Raw genomic sequence first — 18,174 nt, forward strand, 5'->3', positions numbered from 1 at the left:
ATGTCACTTATAACCGCTCTGATTAGACAAGGGAGAATGTGGTTACTTAGTTTCTTTCAACCTAAACTTTCTACTTTTAAAAACATCTTTTCCCAAAACTCCAGTAAAGCATGAAGGGGGTGGAAAGGTTGCTGTACACCTGAATCACAATCCAAATTAGAAGCATTTAACCGAACTACCACTATAGTTGTTTTAAACAAGTTAAAAAATAGGCAGGCTCTCAGCTGCTGGGCCCAGTACATCAGGGAAGCAAGGAGAGCAGCCCAATTTCCACCCAATGTGCAATTATGATAATTTCCTCTTCATTGTGAAACAGAGACATATCTGTAATCCTCTTAATTAGGGAAGTATCATTCAAGTAAAATACTAGCTAAAATATGCAGCTAGTGCCTACTTCTTTGGTGGACTTGTAAGTTTAGAAATTAGGTCATAAATGTAAGAGAAGCTGAAGGGCCAAAAATGGTAGACGTCATCAGATGTTAGATGTCATTTCTAAAACATCCATGTAAAGTGAAATAAAATACTACTCACATTTTAGGAACCAAATACAACTATCACATACATTTTGGAGTACTCACAATCTAAAATCTAGAAATATCCTTGACTAATTTTTGGAGAGACGCCAAACTCACTTTTTAACATCCATGAAATGAGACACATATCTTAAACCAGCATCAGTATTTATTTATATCAACATTTTATTCAAACAAGGTTTTACATTGTACAAAGCCATGTAAACAGTGAGTAGTCTTAAACCCAGATGTAATAAATCTACAAGATCACCACTCCTCCCCCATTAAGCACACACAAATCAAAACTGATCAGCAAAAGCCTGTCTGAAGGGCAATCTCCAAAAGGTCCAGGTTTGGTTTGGTTTTGGGCAGGATTTCAAATAACAGTATCGATGACCTCCTTTAACTGACCAAGCAGCAATGGAGGTAACAGGAAATAGGAGAGCTCTTCCTCTCCGTTTTTCCTTCAGAGAAATTGCACAGAATTTCAAGCATCTATAAAAGAAGCATGACATAACCAAACTGTAAGCTGGCCTTTAAAAACCACTGTAACGAGAAGTTCCAGTACTATGCACTGATAAAAGCAGCGGTTCTCAGCCTCCACCACACATTACAATTACCGGCGGTACTTTTAAAAACATCAATACTCAGGCTCCATGACAGACCAATTAAATTTTTATTTAAGTGAAAATGCTGCTATAGGAGTTTCTGAATACTTCAAGGTGATTCTAACAGCAGTCAGGGTTAAAAACCACTGGAGCAAAGGCTCATCACTTGACCAGGAGACAGAAATAAGGCTGCAATCATGTTTCTCCCTTGGGCCCTTTTTCCTCCTGGAGCTTATGGATTCTGGAGGGTGTAGAAGCAAAATGTCACTTTGCCCTGCTTCAGTAAGCTCTTCTCATATCACAATCAGAAGACATGTCACCCTCTGAGACAAACTGCAAGTAACAGGGTCATCTAACTGCTTCTGATCTCAAAAACAATAAAACCACAAACACAGATTCCCTAACAAAGCAATTTTATACCTGATTTTTGCTATACTGATGTCTGACAAGTTGTCACGACCTGTGCGAATAAGATAATCATGTGGGAGAGTTACTGCTTTTCCACTACGGACAGACTAATGCAAACTTGGGAACCTTGGCAGGTCTTGCTTTTTTCCTTGAAATTACTTGTGTTTTCATCTGGTAAGCTAGCCCTCCCTTGCTTTCTTGTAGGTAAACTTTTCCTTTCCTAAATGCTTCCACCTCTGAGTCTGTTTCCGTGAGGTTAAAGGCCCAAAGAGTGTGTGGACTCAGAACTGGATAGTCCCCTCCTAAAGGGAGAAAGTTCTCTGCAAGTGATAAGTGAAATGGCTGAGGAATAAAAACCTGCTCAGTTAACCTACAGGTGTTTGGAGGTGTAACCCAACATCAGGTTCAACCATAAACACGTCCTTTGGCTTACTGAACAAATTCCAAGGTTGATGTCAGACTCCTCTGCTGTAGCTTCTTCAGCAGATTTTCATAATATTAACCTCAACTGTACTGTACTAAATAATTTTTATAAAACTCTGAATTAAGAATGACCCCAAAGATTACATATAAAAATACTGGAAATGAACAGACACAAACACACACCAAGAAAACAAGAGCTCAGCTATTTTACTGACTTTTCTGGAACTGGGTAAAATCTATTACAATAAGCTGACTCCAGCTAACAGAAAGGGTGGCATAGCAAATCTTAGTTGAAACAGTAAAACATAAGCTCAATGAAGGCAAGAATCTCATCTGTTTTGTCCTCTGTTATATTCCCAGGGCTGATTTACTGAACATGGTAAATGTCAGTAGATACCTTTTAAATGACTGAAATGCTTGGATCTAAAATCTTTCTGGTCCACAGAGGTTAGAGCTGTAACAAGATCTCTTGCAAACTGGGAATCCTCTTGTATCTCACTCAAGCACAAATGATACTCCGTTAGGAGAGAGCTTTTTACCTTGGTGGAAATCCAATAGTCCACTACTAACTTTATCTAATAAAATCTCCAAAAAAAGGCCTGTAATTTGGTGTAATTTTGTTTTTCCAATTTTGATTCAAAATATGAACCATGGGGGGAGGGTATAGCTCAAGAGGTAAAGGTCTTGGGCTCAATCCCCAATACTTCCTCAAAGAATAAGTAAACCTAATTACCTCCCCCAACCAACCAACCAACCAAACATGAACCAAGACAGTTAACCCCAGAGCCTGACAATCTGTATCCCATTCAGGCATCCACTAGCAAATATTCATTAAGCCCAGTACTATCCTAGGTACAGAGCAGACGGGGGAACTACCTTTTTGGTTATAACAGCTTCTGACTCAGTAGTGTGGGGAGGAACATTGAGGTGGCCACTCTCTGGATGGGGGCAACAGACACTGATCCAAGGCAGGGCCCAATCACAGGCTGATCAGCAACTCCTGAGTCTGGACTCTGCCCAATAAGGGCAACGGCAGCTACTCAAGTCAGTCAGACAGGTTCCTTCTGGAATCTGGACCAGATATACACAGAGAAAGGGCCAAAAGGAAGGAGGATAGGGAGAAGTCCCACAGAGAGGCAGAGCTGCTTGGAGAAACTGATAGAGAGGAGCCTGGCTGCAGCACTGGGCCCAGCTCCTGAAGTCTCTAGGCCCACTTCAGCCCATGGTTCCCCAACCACACACCGTCTGGATCCAAGGTGGCCAGAGGGGTCTCTGTGTTTATAAACAAAGGAAAATATGACACAAGACCAGTTATTTGGCAGAAAACTGGGATCAAAACTACATGAAAATGATACTCGGTACTCCAAGGACAGGAGAAAAAGCTCATTAACACAGTCTAGCGGGGTGGGTATAGCTCAGTGGTAGAGTGCATGCTTAGCATGCGCAAGGTCCTGGGTTCAATCCCCAGTACCTCCATTTCAAAAAAAAAAAAAAAAATAGCCTACAGTGCCGAGCACAAAGTAAATTCTCAAACACTTGCTCAGTGACCGAACAAAAATTGGAACCAGAGATAATAAAACTGTGAGGTAGATGCCTGACATATGAGTTCATTTATTCAGTATGTGGGTGATACAAAGCTAATTATACTGGGCCAAAAGTGTGCCTAGAGTTTAAAGCAATACTAACAAAAGTGTGTGTTTCTTCTCTTCCTATAGCTGGTCTCTTCTGGGAAAACTGGATTAGGACAAGAGATAATTACAGTGACAACAGGAAAATGTTGGAAAACAAAAAATAATTCTCTTTGACTATAAAAATTCAGTGTTACAAAATTTTAAATCATTACATATGAAACTATTCATACCTAACTAAAAATCAAACTCAAGAAAACACAACCACACAAAATCTATGGGATGCAGTAAAAACAGTTCTAAGAGGGAAGTTCACAGTGATACAGGCCTTCTTCAAAAAACAAAAACAATCTCAAATAAACAACCTAACCTACTACCTAAAAGAACTAGAAAAAGAAGAACAAACAAAACCTAAAGTCACCAGAAGGAAAGAAATAATAAAGGTCAGAAAGGAAAGAGTAAACAAAATTGACAAACCTCTGGCTAGGCTTACCAATAAGAAAAGAGAGGACCCAATTAAACAAAATAAGAAATGAAAGAGGAGAAATTACAACTGATAACACAGAAATACAAAAAACTGTAAGAGAATACTATGAACAATTAAATGCCAACAAATTGGACAGCCTAGAAGAAATGGACAAGTTCCTAGGAACATACAGTCCACCAAAACTGAATCAAGAAGAAATAGATAATTTGAACAGACCAATTACTAGAAGTGAAATAGAATCTGTAATTAAAAAACAACAAAACAAAACAAAACTCCCTGCAAACAAAAGTCCAGGACCAGAAGGCTTCACTGGGGAATTCTACCAAACATACAAAGAAGAACTTTTACCGATCCTCCTCAAACTCTTCCAAAATACTGAAAAGGAGGGAACACTCCCAAACTCGTTCTATGAAGCCACCATCACCCTGATACCAAAACCAAAGACACTATCAAAAAAGAAAATTATAGACTAGTATCTTCAATGATTATAGATGCAAAAATTCTCAACAAAATATTAGCAGGCCAAATCCAACAACGTATAAAAGAGATCACTGACTATGATCAAGTAGGATTTATCCCAGGGTCACAAGGATCATTCAACATATGCAAATCAATATGATACACCACATCAACAAAGAAAGAACAAAAACCACATGATCATATCAAAAGATGCAGAAAAAGCACTTGATAAAATTCAACACCCATTCATGATAAAGACTCTTATTAAAGTGGGTATAGAGGGAACATACCTCAACATAATAAAAGCTATATATGACAAACCCACAGCTAACATAACACTCGATGATGAAAAGTTGAAAGCCTTCCTGCTAAAATCTGGAACAAGACAAGGATGCCCACTCTTACTACTTCTATTCAACAAAGTCCTGGAAGTCCTAGCCATAGCAATCAGACAAAAAGAAATAAAAAGGATCTGAATTGGAAGGGAAGAGGTAAAACTGTCCACTACATGCAGGTGACATGATATTACATATAGAAAACCTTAAAGACTCCACATAAAATCTACTAGAGCTGATAAAGAAACTCAGCAAGGTAGCAGGTTACACGATTAACATACAGAAATCTGTTGCACTTCTTTACACTTACAATGAAGTATCAGAAAAGGAAAGCAGAAAAAGAATCCCTTTTAAAATCACATAAAAAAAATTATAAAATACTTAGGAATAAACCTGGCCAAGGAGGTGACTTATATGCTGAGAACTATGAAACACTGATAAAGGAAATATAAAGATAATATAAATTAAAAAAGAATTAATATTGTTAAAAATGACTGTACTACCCAGAGCAATTTACAGATTTAATGGGATCCCTATCAAATTACCCAGGACATTTTTGACAGAACTAGAACAAATAATCCTAAAATTTATAAGGAATTATAAAAGACCCAGAATTCCCAAAGCCACACTGAAGAAAAAGAACAAAGGTAGATGAATAACCCTCCCAGACTTTAGACAATACCACAAAGCTACAGTAATTAAAACAGCATGGTATTGGCACAAAAACAGACATATGGATCAACGGAACAGAATAGAGAGCCCAGAAATAAACACACATACCTACAGTCAACTAATCTTCAACAAAGGAGGCAGAATATACAATGGAGAAAAGACAGTCTCTTTGGCAAATGGTGTTGGGAAAACTGGACAGCCATACGTAAATCAATGAAGTTAGAACACACCCTCACACCATACACAAAAATACACTCAAAATGGCTTAAAGACTTAAACATGAGACAAGATGCCATAAACCTCCTAGAAGAGAACATTGGCAAAACATTCTCTGACATAAATTGTAGCAATGTTCACCTAGAGAAGTCTACCAAAGCAATAGAAATAAAGGCAAAAACAAACAAATGGGACTTCATTAAACTTACAAGCTTTTTGCACGGCAAAGGAAACCATCAAAAAAATGAAAAGATAACCTATGGAATGAAAGAAAATATTTGCAAATGATGCAACTGACAAGGGCTTAACTTCCAGAATATACAAACAGCACATATAACTCAATAAATAAAAAAAAACACCTAATCAAAAAGTGGGCAGAAGACCTAAACAAACATTTCTCCAATGAAGACACTGGAAAAATAGGTACCTCATCACCTAAGAGCTTGTTAGAAATGTAGAATCTCAGTCCCCAACCCAGTCCAACTAAATGAGAATCTGTACTTTAATAAGCAATTCTAATGCACATTGAAGTATGAGAAGCACTTGTCTAACTCTCCACCCTTGCAGACTGAGCACATCTGAAAAATAACACTACGTACAACTGCATGTGCATCTACAATAATCTCTGTAAAATTTTCAATTAAAAAAAGAACATTTCTGGGGGGGGTGGTATATAGCTCAGTGGTAGAGAACATGCTTAGTATGTAGGAAGTCCTGGGTTCAATTCCCAGTACCTCCATTGAAAAAAAAAAAAAAAGACAAATTACAATCATATCATGGTGAATCTTGATCCTCAAAGAGTACAACAAAATAATATATTTGAACTTTTCCCTATTAAAAAAAAAACCAACTTAAAAAAAAAGAAAAAAGAAACAAAAACAAAAAAAAGAATATTTTTAATTAACTTTGAATCATACAGTAAGCTTTCCTGTATCCCCTCCCTATCACCTCTATCCCCACTGCATTTCCATAGTATAAGAAAAAATCAAACCCAGGTTCACATAAGCAAATGCACACAAACATATTTGCAACACTATGAAAAAAACAAGGGCACTTAACAAACACAAAAACAGGGCATCCCAGAAGAATACAGCTACTTACATTAAGAATTTTAAGCTCTATTCTAGTAATAACTTTTAAGTGGCAGGACTGAATGATACATTGCTATGGTAAACCAAAAGTTCTGGTTATGAAAAATCCATTCTGATTATTTAATAAATCTACTTCAAACAAAATCATTTTACATGTAATCTGGGTCTCACATATTTTTCAGGAGTGTGTTGCTACATTGTTTTTGGTTTTGTTTTTAATAAACTATAATTCTTCAAACTAAAAACCAGTCCACCAAATACAGTGTCAATGTACTCTGGACACAAAATTCAAGTTGTTTCTGATAACTTATCTGGTAGAAGGAATTTTTTTTCTTACACTGTACCCTTTGCTTAGGAAATTAAGTTGATTAGAAATAACTTTCTAGATGTTTAAGATTATGATTACTTATGTGTCTCCCTTATATGTTCAAGTGCTTCCCTAATCTTCTACCATGACCTTTTCTTATATCTTCATTACTTTTATAATAAAAACTGATTTTCAAAAAAACATTTAAAAGAAATAACAGAGTAACTGAAAAATGCTCTCAAAGTGTTCCTGGACTTCACTATGAAAATATAATTAAACTGAAATTTACCTATTTCCCTCATATTATGCTGCATATGAACAGGTTAAAAAGCACAGTGGTAAATGACATAAAATAAAATTCAAGAGAAAAAAACAAAAGCCTAACTCCGAGTTAACCCCTCCAGTGCCCCACATGCAAAACGAAGATTCTCACTTATCAGGTTTATTGGCCTGGCCTGTAGGGAGTCTTCCATCCCCACACTAATAGGTTCAACGGCCTGTATCTATAATTACTTTCAGTGCCTGCTGAAGGTTTTTTCCCCCAGCTCAAAATTTTTGGCTCCCCGAACCTTGATTTTACAGGTACTTGAGTGCAGAAGACACATCCTAAGGTGACCCCTAATCAGATACATCTCTATATTAGCCTCTCCCCTTGATTTGGGGCAGAATCTGTGACTCCTTCTCACTCCAGTTTAGCAGGTTCCGGTGAGTTTCTCCTGCTGGCTTTGAAGAAATAAGCTGCCATGTTGTGAGAGGACCTATAAAAGGCCCATACAGCAAGGATCTGTGGGAGGTTGCAGCAATTGAGACTGGTGTCTGCTGAGAGCAAAAAACAAGGACCTCAGCCCACTGCAGCGAGGAACTGAATACTGTCAAAAAACCACATGGCCCTGGAAGGGAAGCCCAAGCACCAGAAAGAAGCACTATCCAACAGCTTGATTGCAGCCCTGTGAGAACCTGAGAAGAGAACTCAGTGAAGTTGTGCCCAAATTCCCAACTCAAGGAAATCGTGAGGCTTAAAAAAAAAAAAAAAAAGCCTGTTGTTTTTAAGCTGCTAAATTTGTGGTAATTTGTTACTCAGCAATAGAAAAATTTGGTATTGGTTACTTGTACTTCAGCAGACACTTAACCAAGAACTGATTATTAGGATGAATGCTAATTCTTGGAATTGTACTAAGTCTTATCCTTCCAATATGGAAATACATTAGCAAACTTTAACAATACCTATAATCTCATATGGCCATTCACATTTTGCTTTATAGAATTCTAATGCATTTTTCATGGGTTTCCAAATTTTCTGCCATGTTCATATTACCGTCTCTCCCTGAGTTGCATTTTTACCTCTTAAATGTAGATGCTGCAGGTACAATCCCTATCCTAGCAAGTTGCCCAGATGCCAAATAGCTGTTACTGCCTAAATACCATCAACGTGAGAAAAAGCAGTAAATGGAGCAAAGGTAATCTCCAAGTTCTAGCTAAGAGAAAAGTATGGTATAAAAAGAGCAAGGAGAATGGGCTTTTCACTGTTAATTTCTCCACCAGCCCTCCCCAAAACTGTCAGATTATTAATACTAACCAATAATGGACAGTGGTCAAGAAAGATACTGCATTCCACTTAAGAAAAAACAAAGGCAAATTTATAGAAATTAGATAAGAAAAACCAGACATACTATAACCGGGTAGAAATTAGGTGTTATTTAGCATAAAATGTGGTAAAAAGAAGTGAACAAAATCTGTCATCAGTGCCAGTCATGTATCAAACGATAACCCACATCAGATATGCCACACTCATGACCCCTGACTCTTAGGGCCTCCAAGCCACTTTCTCATCATTACTTTCATTTCCCAAGTATTTCAAACTGAGGGAGGAGGAGGCCTGGATGGGTGATACAAGTATTCCAATCACTAGAAAAGATTGTGTCTCACTGTAAATTAAACTAGCAGCCTGATTAACACTGCTTACAACGTGATTACCAACCAGACTCAAAGAGGAGCAACTCCTGGCAAGTCTCAGATCCAGACTTTGTTACTGAGGTAGGCAAAGAACCTCAGGAGACCATGTCCACAGCCCTACTACTAGCACAGTAACTCTGAAACAGCTTTTAAAATTAGAACAAGGCATCTCTAAATCCAGTTTGAACATAATCAGAGAAAATTAGCATATAAAAATAACTTCTTTTTTTTTAAATGTCTGTAAAAATAGTATAATCTCCATTATTGAATTACTTACTATATTTCACTGAAACTAAGACACTGACTGTAAAATGCAACATTACTTTATATAAGTAAATGGAAAAAACATGTCAATTAAGTTTAGTCACAATGTTAAATGATCATTGATTTTAACACATATCCTGATTTTAGAGATGTTAAAAATGTGAAAAAGGTGCATCTCAGAATCAATGAAATACAGTACTAAAAATGTATTCTTCAGATAATTATTCAAATAATTCAAATAAAGTATTAAACACTGAGTCTCTTAAATTGACATGTATTCATAATCAGTAGACATTCTTAAAGCTATCAATTTTTTTCACTTCTCATTTAAAATGAAGACTGGGGTGGCACTTATATTAATTTCTAGAAGACATCTTGCACAAACTTCAAAACTTATGGATTCCTAGTTTGAAAGTCATCTTATTTTCATTCAGAATCACAGATCAGGAGATGAGATAAATGAGGCTTACATAAGTTAAATAACTGAGTACAGGGTCAGAAGACAAGTAAGCATCTGTGAAAGCCTAAAGTCAGGTCTCTAGGGTCCTGTTCTGTGTTCTCTTCATAGAAATCAGAAATCATGAGTCATTAGCATTCTTTGGTCCAACGCTACAGAGTAAAGCAATTAATAAAAATCTATGTCCATTTTCAAAGATGCTCTTTTATGAAATGACTCTCCTCAACTTCCCTGGTAGAATACTGATGACTAATATTTTGTTCAGCTAACCAATTCAACTACTACACAGCTTCATTCTATCAGGACGGCACCCAACTTCTCAAAAACAAACGCCTTCTCTGCATGCTCTGCAGGGGGAAGGCCAAAAAATATTAACTAATCAATCACATGCCAAACACTAGCCTCACAACAAGGTCCTGCTGTATGAGACCACTGATTCTTTATGAAAGACTCTGGGAATTACAGAACGTTTCAAAACTTTTCAGCATTTGGTATACTCGGACCTAGAAAGTTTGATCCCCAAAGCATGTTGAAAATCTGTTATGCTTTGCTCTGACTGGTTTCTTTAGAACTGGTGATAACTCAAGGAAGTCAGTAAATAATCCATCTCCTCTAAGCATTAGTCCCTTTTGTCCTGGTTTCTTGCAAGGTGGTTCCCAGGGGACTTGCCAGTATTAACTGGAGAGGACTCAAACATTAACACATTTGAGTAGGATTGGTTGGAGACTTCAGTTGTGGGCTCCATCAAAATATTTCTAGATGTCTCTATTACAGAATTCCTCGTTGTATCATTCATTTCAATCACTTCAAAGTCCATCTCATTCCATTTTTCTGCATCTTCTTCTTCATTCTCTTCCTCATAGTCATTTAGCCCAGAGCCAGAGAGCAAAGCTTTCTGGTCCTCGCTTTTCCTGTGTTCCTTTCGCTGACGATCAAGAGGTGAGGTGGCTAACTTATACAGCACAGGGAATAAAATAGCAGTGGCTACTGATGACCCCAAAGAAGTGTACAAAACTACAGGCAAACCTGGGTATTTTCCTTGAAGAATTCCAATTACTGCAGGAATAGCCATTTCTCCCAGGGCAGCACCGACTACAAAAAATGCTGCAGCTTTCCCATGGATGGTCGTGTACTGCTCAATCCAAGACACACCACTGGGAAACGTGGTTGCCATTGAGGCCCCATACACTGAAGTTGCTATCCAGAGACAAACTGTGCTTTTGTTGAAAAGCACCAGAAATAAAGATGAAGCCAGGCTGCCAATGTTGCTCAACACAATCATGGTTCCAGGTTGTAAACACGTAGCAAAAAAGATTGCCATGCCCCTGCAGGCAGCAAAGGTCCCCCAGAAGATGGAGTTCAACCCAGCTGCTTCACTTTCCTTCATGCCAGCATGGGTGGTTGCAAATGAGAAAACGTAAGAGCCGTACGTTACCTCCGCTCCAACATAAAAAAGGAAGAACAGGAAAAGGAGACAAAGAAGGGTGTTGTGATATTTAGCTCTTCGAGACCTCTGAACAGACACTTTTGCTTTTTCCCACTTGGAGCTTTTTGTTAAGAACAGAATGAATAAAAAGAGAGAAACCACAAAAATATAAGCACCAATAACAGCATAAGCCCAAAGTAAATTCATATCATCAGGTATTCCAAGTAGAGGTTCTGAGTCAGCTTCAGGTGACTGGTTGAAGGCAGAATGGTTAAAGTCAGCCTCTGTGTGGTTTTCAGCAGGCACCGCCATGCCCAGTGCCAACTTAGCCAGCAGTGGAGCCAAAAAGGCACCCAAGGCAAAACTGAAGTGTAAGGCCTGCATGTGTGGGGCTCCTTTGTCCCCCCAAATAGCCAAGATTAGGACGTTACCACCTACCAATGAAAGACGGGGAGAATGATTTAATCATAGTAACTTCGTAAAGAAAATAGTTCAATACTATTAGAAGATGAGTCTATTTTACATGGCACAAGGATTATAATATTCTAAGTTATCAAGTGTTGCACTTAAGGCAATTCTATGATTAAGGAACTCTATCCCAACAACACCAGAGAACTCTAAGCACTGTAACATCACACACTCACAAATAGAAGTCTACAAGCTAGTAAGCCACTACTAATGAGCCAGGCACATTAGCCTAAGGCTTTTTTTTTTTTCATAATGCTGTTCTAACAGCAGGCTTAGGAGGGGAGGCTATTTATACATTTATTTATAAATACTTTAAATATATACTGCCATCAGATAGTGGCCAAATTATCAAATCCTTCCACACTTGCAACTGGCAACCACTTGAGGAAAATTATTTATGTATACAGCAGATGTGAAACACACGTTCAGGAACTTGAACAGTATAGGATTCTGCTGGGCCCATTACAGGAAACAAGGAACAAGAATACTCTTTAACATCTGCAGTTACACTGCCTGTATAGCTACAAGGTGAAAGGCAAGAAATATCAAGTCTTATGTTTTCTTATATAATTCCATCCTGTAATTTCACAACCAAATTAAGTCCAAAGTAAAAAATATTTCCCTAATCTATCAAAAAGCAGTAGAGCAGGGAAGAGAGGGACAAAGCTGGTTTTAGGGGTGAACAAATGTCACATGTGTTATTTAGTATGTTTTAAAAGATTTCAAGACACAAAGAGATGATCTCCCGCAGGAGGACAGGAACTTTGAGAGAAAAAGAAAAGAAGGAAAATAACAAAGTACAGGTTTCTCTTGGTTCAAAAGGCAGAGTGCATTTTAAACTGGATAGCTGCTTCTGTGCTTCCTCAGCCAAGTAATGGTTCCAAACTTGGTTTTACCTATTAACCCATCAATTCCTCCCATATTGCAATGATAATATTCTATCCCCAGACGAAAGCTCACTCATTTGCCCACATGGTGGGGAGTCGGGGGTAGTGGTGGGGGTGGCTTCCCTGTTTGAATACTGTAAATCAACAATCTCTCAAAGACCAAAATTCTCTGAATTCACCCTGTGGTTAGCTGCTCCACAACCGGCACCCTACTTGACAAGAAGAGTAGTTGCCAGAAGGGTGGTTCTGACTGGGAGACCTCATGACCAACTCAGTAGATCAGTGTGTCATTTTAGGGGACACTGCAAGTGATGATTTAATATCATCTGATATACTTTTTTCTAGTAGAAAGTCCCTACTCCCAGAGATGGAGGGCTCACTAACCTGTATCCAGAATGCCAATTGAAACACCAAAGATGGACATCATGACAATCAGTAACACTGCGGTCTTACAAAATGGAACAAGATAAAGACCAACTGTAGTTGCAAACATCGAAATCCCTGAGAAGAAAGGTAAAGGTCAGCTATAAAAAACAACATTCATGGGAAGAGTCATAGATCACGTCAACATCATAAAGACTCAAAAATGTGAGACAGGTCAAATTAAAATTGAGTAATAAAGAGTAGATGAGAGGTTCAGCTTCTACTAATAGTTAATTTAAAAGCTTTTAATCATCTTTATGGACTAAAAAATATAAGTTATTCTAATATAAATACATTCCTAGTACTGCTAATAATCAAACTATAAATTATACCACGAGGCAAAATTTTATAGCAAAACAGACAGCTCAAAATTTATTTAAATGTTTCATATTTAAGAACCTAAAGAGATTATTAGATATGAGGTAAAAAATAAAAAAGACAAAAATTAAATGCAATTACTACAGTAGTTTGTAGTAGAAATGTATTAAATAAATTAGTTTGGGGAACAGGGAGGGAACTGTAAGAAATATATTCTTTCAACCCACTTTGGAAATCAGAGGGATTGTTTACTCATTCATCAACAATAGTAAATTATTTTCCTTACTTCCAAAGCCATTTTATCACATTAATCCAGATTTCCCTTAAACATTTATTCAAAAAAGAGTAAGCTAAAAGCTTTGCAGTGTATTTCAAGGGTGAGGTAGAGAGATCTGGGGTCATCATTAACATGGGGCAGGAGGGACAAAAATTTAGCCTTCATCATTTCACCCACCATGTCCTCCCACCTTCATTCTCAGTCCTAGGTCTTGTCTGGGCAAATTTAAAGAGTTCATTCTGATCTATGATGGCCCTAGGAGATCTGCCCTAAACCTTGACAAGCAGAGCTCTTTGGACATCCAGTATGTGATCCAGCAGTGGTGCCTAAAGTACAGTGCAGATTGTGAAGGCTAAGGATTGCTAACGCACGCTAGGACCAATCCAAATTTCCAGAGCAGTCTAGCATGGATTCCCAGTAACTGACAAGATGAAAGCCGACACCAGGGAAACCTGATTTCCTCTGAGGATGCCTAAATAGTACACCTTTAAGTTGTCAACCATTCTGCCCGTTAGTATATTTCATATTTAAAAACAAACTGTAAATTCCTTGAAAGTCACAAAGAAGTTAAAATTGATGTTTACTTACCCAAAAGTAGAAAATGATTCATAGTGTCGAAAAGAACTCCACCAATCACAGAGCCACCCAAATATCCAAAGGCACGGCCCACAAAAATCAGAGAAAGACTGCTGATGTTGCGGTTCACATTTGTTGCCAAATCTTGAAACGTGGGTCCCAGAATAGCGACACTCATTCCCTAAAATTTAAAAAGACAGAACTTTTTACTTACAATTACTAAAATAATATCTATCTATGTAGTAGTTTTTTTTTCAGTATTAAAAATGGAGGAGGGGATTTCAATGTAATGTAGGAGATTAAGTTCCACAGTCAGGATACATTCATGATGACAATACTAGTACTCGAGAGCTACAGACTCCTATTTCAGGTGTGCCAAATTCTATTGTTTTTCTAGTTTTGACAACTCTGTTTTTTTAAATTTAATTCTTTTGGCTTTTTGCTGCAATTCTGTTTCCTTTTTTAACAATACCATGAAAGACTATAGTACTTTCTATGAACAGTAAAATGTAACATTAAAAATTTTTTGAAATAGTTTTGTATAGTATACTGCATGTACAAATATCACAAGAATTTTGACATTAAAAATTTAAGTTATCAGGGGGAGGGTATAGCTCAGTGGTAGAGTGTATGCTGAGCATGCAAGAGGTCCTGGGTTCAATCCCCAGTACTACCATTAAACAATAAATAAACCAGATTACCCACCCCCTCAAAAAACAAAACAAAATTTGTTATCAAGCCATCAAAATATTATTCCCATTTTTTGATGTTGTTAAAACAGCAGTATTCCTGGATGGGGTCTTTCCTCTGAATTACACATATACAACATGCAAGAGATAAACAATTTGAACATTTCTAAATCTACATTTTTCTTCAAAGAAAACCCAAGTCTCAGGAGCAGTCTGCAAGGCCTCTCTAAGAGAGTATTACATACACATATATGCAATGAGTTTAAAAATAAAATTTTATACAAGGGTGATGTAATATAAGCAGGAATTAGGGGTTACAGTTGGCTTTCATAGGAAATTCGTTGGACACTTAAAAAAATGTTTCCAATCGGTCTACATTTCAAAAATAAGTGATTCTAACTGCACTGCTTTGCTCTAAACGCTTGAATGTAGCCCCTCCCCTCCCCAAGCCTGAGCAGTCCCCAGCTAAGGGCAGGCCTGGGCAGAGGCGCAGAGTAAAAGCCTGCTACAGGAGGGAAGGCTGAGGCCCAGTTCTAACCAAATTAATTCCTGCCTGCAAAGCACTTGACAACAGACCTGGCACAGTGAGGCCTTACCAAGCGTCTGCAATGACTTTTCTTTAAATCTGAATACTCTTAAGAATCAAGTGTGGCTCAGAGAAAGACACTAAGTGACCAGAGGTGACTCTGCTCAGAGGACTCACTCTCCCACCAACACAGTATCTCAATATTTAAGACAAGTGACGGGGTGGGGGGTGGGTTCTGGAGTAAGGTAATCGCGGCGGGGCGGGGGGTTGCCAAAAGGCGCTTCCAGCCTTGGAGTTTGCTCTAAGAAAAACACTGAAGGACCTGAAAATTTGTTTCACTTAAGGCTGTAGGCAGAATAAGAGATATTCCTGGTCCATTTAACCAGCTGTATGATTCGGAAAAGTCACTTTCCTTTTTTGGGTCTATTTCCCCACCTGTTAAAAATAAGGGGTGAATCTGATCAATGAAGAAGAAATACCAGAAAAACAGATTTGTGCAATAATTTGGGGGGGTTGGTGGGAAGGGGAGGGGTGGGGCAGCGGCTATAGACCTGGCAAAACCTTTTTGCATCCCTCAACCCCACAGAGGAGAGGTAGGCAGGTTTGCTGGAGCCGGAAAAATATTTAAGGAAAAACGAGTTCACACTGGACAATAACTCTCTAAGATTACAACTGTGCCCATTTTTCAGATTACAAAATTGAGGCTCGGGCAGATTCAAGCGTCCAAGGTCACAGAGTCTGCAAGTAGCGGAGACGAGACTGAGTGCAGAAAGCAGCGTTCCCTGCAGGACGCCTGCTCACGCTCCCGCATGGGAGGATTCCAGACCCGGCTCTCTCACCAGCCCCAGGAAGGAGGCACACAGGAGTACAGTGATGAACCAGCGCAGCATGCTCCCGGCCCGGCCGCTCCAGCGGGAGCTCGCCACTGCCTGCGGCTCATTCTCCGCTGGGGCCTCGGCCTGAAGGAGCCGCTGCCCGGCAGCCGGGGCCTCGGCCCCACGGGGTTCCAGTTCCAGCTGCAGCTTGTCGGCTCGCGAGCAGCGGTCTTGCTGCTGCCCGGCTTCTCAGCGGAGCCTCGGAAACTCGGAGCCTTGCCCCGAGCCGGCGCCTCCAGACCCGGCTGTCCCCGCTGGCGCCTCCTCCCAGGAGGCGGCCCTAGTCAGGAGGGGAAGCGCTGGAACGCGCCGGGTGTAGCAGGCCGCGGGCGCGCGCCCTCCCACACGCAGGGCGCCTGCGCGGCTCACGTAACGGAAATGTGGTCTCTCGCCAACCGCGGCCTCGCCTCAAACCGGAAGTTAGTAGCGTTGCTCAGGAGACCCGACGTCGCGCTCGGGCTTCAGCATCACGCGAAGCTGAACCCGCGGAGCCCTGCGGGCGGGCGCCTTGTGGCGGAGTTCGCTGAAGCTGCAGCCTGGGACCCGACGAATCAGTAGTTAAGATGCAGCCAAACCGTCACGAGGAAGTAGGGGTCAAGAAATGCAAGGTATGGCTTCGCGTCCGCTCCCGGGTCTCCTGGGGGGCATAGGAACTTCAAGGTCTGTCCCTTATACAACTTTCTAAAACTCCTGCCCTAGTTCCTGTGAGCTCTGTCGTCTCTTGATCTGTCGTTCATCTGTTACTCCATAATATTTGCTGAACCACGTATGTAAGTGTATTATCTAAGTTGATCCTCCTGAACAGTTTAAATTCCATGTTATCCTCGTTTTATAGATGGGAGGATTGAGTCACGGAAAGTAGCAGCTTGCCCTTGGTCAGTCAGCGAATCAGTGGTTGTATGTAAACAGTGTAACAGTAATTAAAGGAAGACATCTTGAACCAAAGCTGCGGTTTCAAGCACGCTCTCAACCCAGTCCCTACAAATAATTGCATTGTTGTAAGGAAGTGGAACAGGGCATTTGCAGTCCCCGAATAAGGTTATGCCAGGGGAGAAAGAAAGGCCTTATCTTCTGTATCCTACTCCCAACTTTTTTTTTTCTTTTGCTCTTCGACCACACAGACCACAGCCTCAAAATGTGTAAATATTTTTCTTTATCATCCATCTGAAATGTTCTTTTCCACCTGATTACTCTCCCGCTCATCCACTTAGGCTCCCAGATTATGCACACCTGAGTCGCATCATTTCCCTTGCAACCCAGATGCTATGATTTAAGAGAACCTGTTTTAGTTTTTCAGAGTCAGGGAATGTCTCTGAGAAAAGTTTAATGTGGTTGAAACAAAAGTTTCAACTCTTTAAAAATACATATTTTAAAGAGAATAGAAGATGATATGGGAGAGGTAGGTTAGGTTCAAATTGTTAAGTATGCCATACTAAAGAGTTTTGACTTGAGTAACATACTATTACTGGCATACTGAGGTTTAATAAAATAAAAAATATTTTGTAGGAGTATCAAACTTCACAATATTTCATCTTTATCACCTAAAACGGAACTCATCTTTTTCCTCAATAAATCTGTACCTACTCTGTGGCATTCCATACTGGTACTACCATCCACCCAGTCATCTACGTAAGGAATCTGAGATGCTACCAAGATGCTTCCTTCTTTCTCTCCCTTCAGTTTATCACCAAGACCTGCCTATTTTACTTCTATAGATATTTCTAAAATCAGGCGTCTACTCTGTACGTATCATCACAAACTACTTTTAAAACTTTACCATCTCACCAAGACTGTTGCCCCAACTTCCTAATTGCTTTTCTCTCCCTCGTCTTCTATTCTCCAAATCCATCTTTCACCCCTAACTGAAATGAAAATCTAGTACATAAAAC

General features: G+C 39.3%; 1 protein-coding gene across 1 annotated transcript; it reads right to left on the minus strand.

Annotated features, from left to right (window-relative positions):
* Window positions 1–623: 623 nt before the first annotated feature.
* On the minus strand, window positions 624–16,381 carry MFSD4B (major facilitator superfamily domain containing 4B). Its single transcript, XM_010965427.3, is given in 5 exon segments — window positions 624–10,468; window positions 10,470–11,680; window positions 12,986–13,102; window positions 14,208–14,376; window positions 16,250–16,381. Coding segments are annotated over 5 exon segments (1,584 nt in total). The 5' UTR covers window positions 16,301–16,381; the 3' UTR covers window positions 624–10,432.
* Between the last annotated feature and the right edge of the window lie 1,793 nt (window positions 16,382–18,174).

This window comes from Camelus bactrianus, chromosome 8, assembly GCF_048773025.1.
Source record: "Camelus bactrianus isolate YW-2024 breed Bactrian camel chromosome 8, ASM4877302v1, whole genome shotgun sequence".
Classification (NCBI taxonomy): domain Eukaryota; kingdom Metazoa; phylum Chordata; class Mammalia; order Artiodactyla; family Camelidae; genus Camelus; species Camelus bactrianus.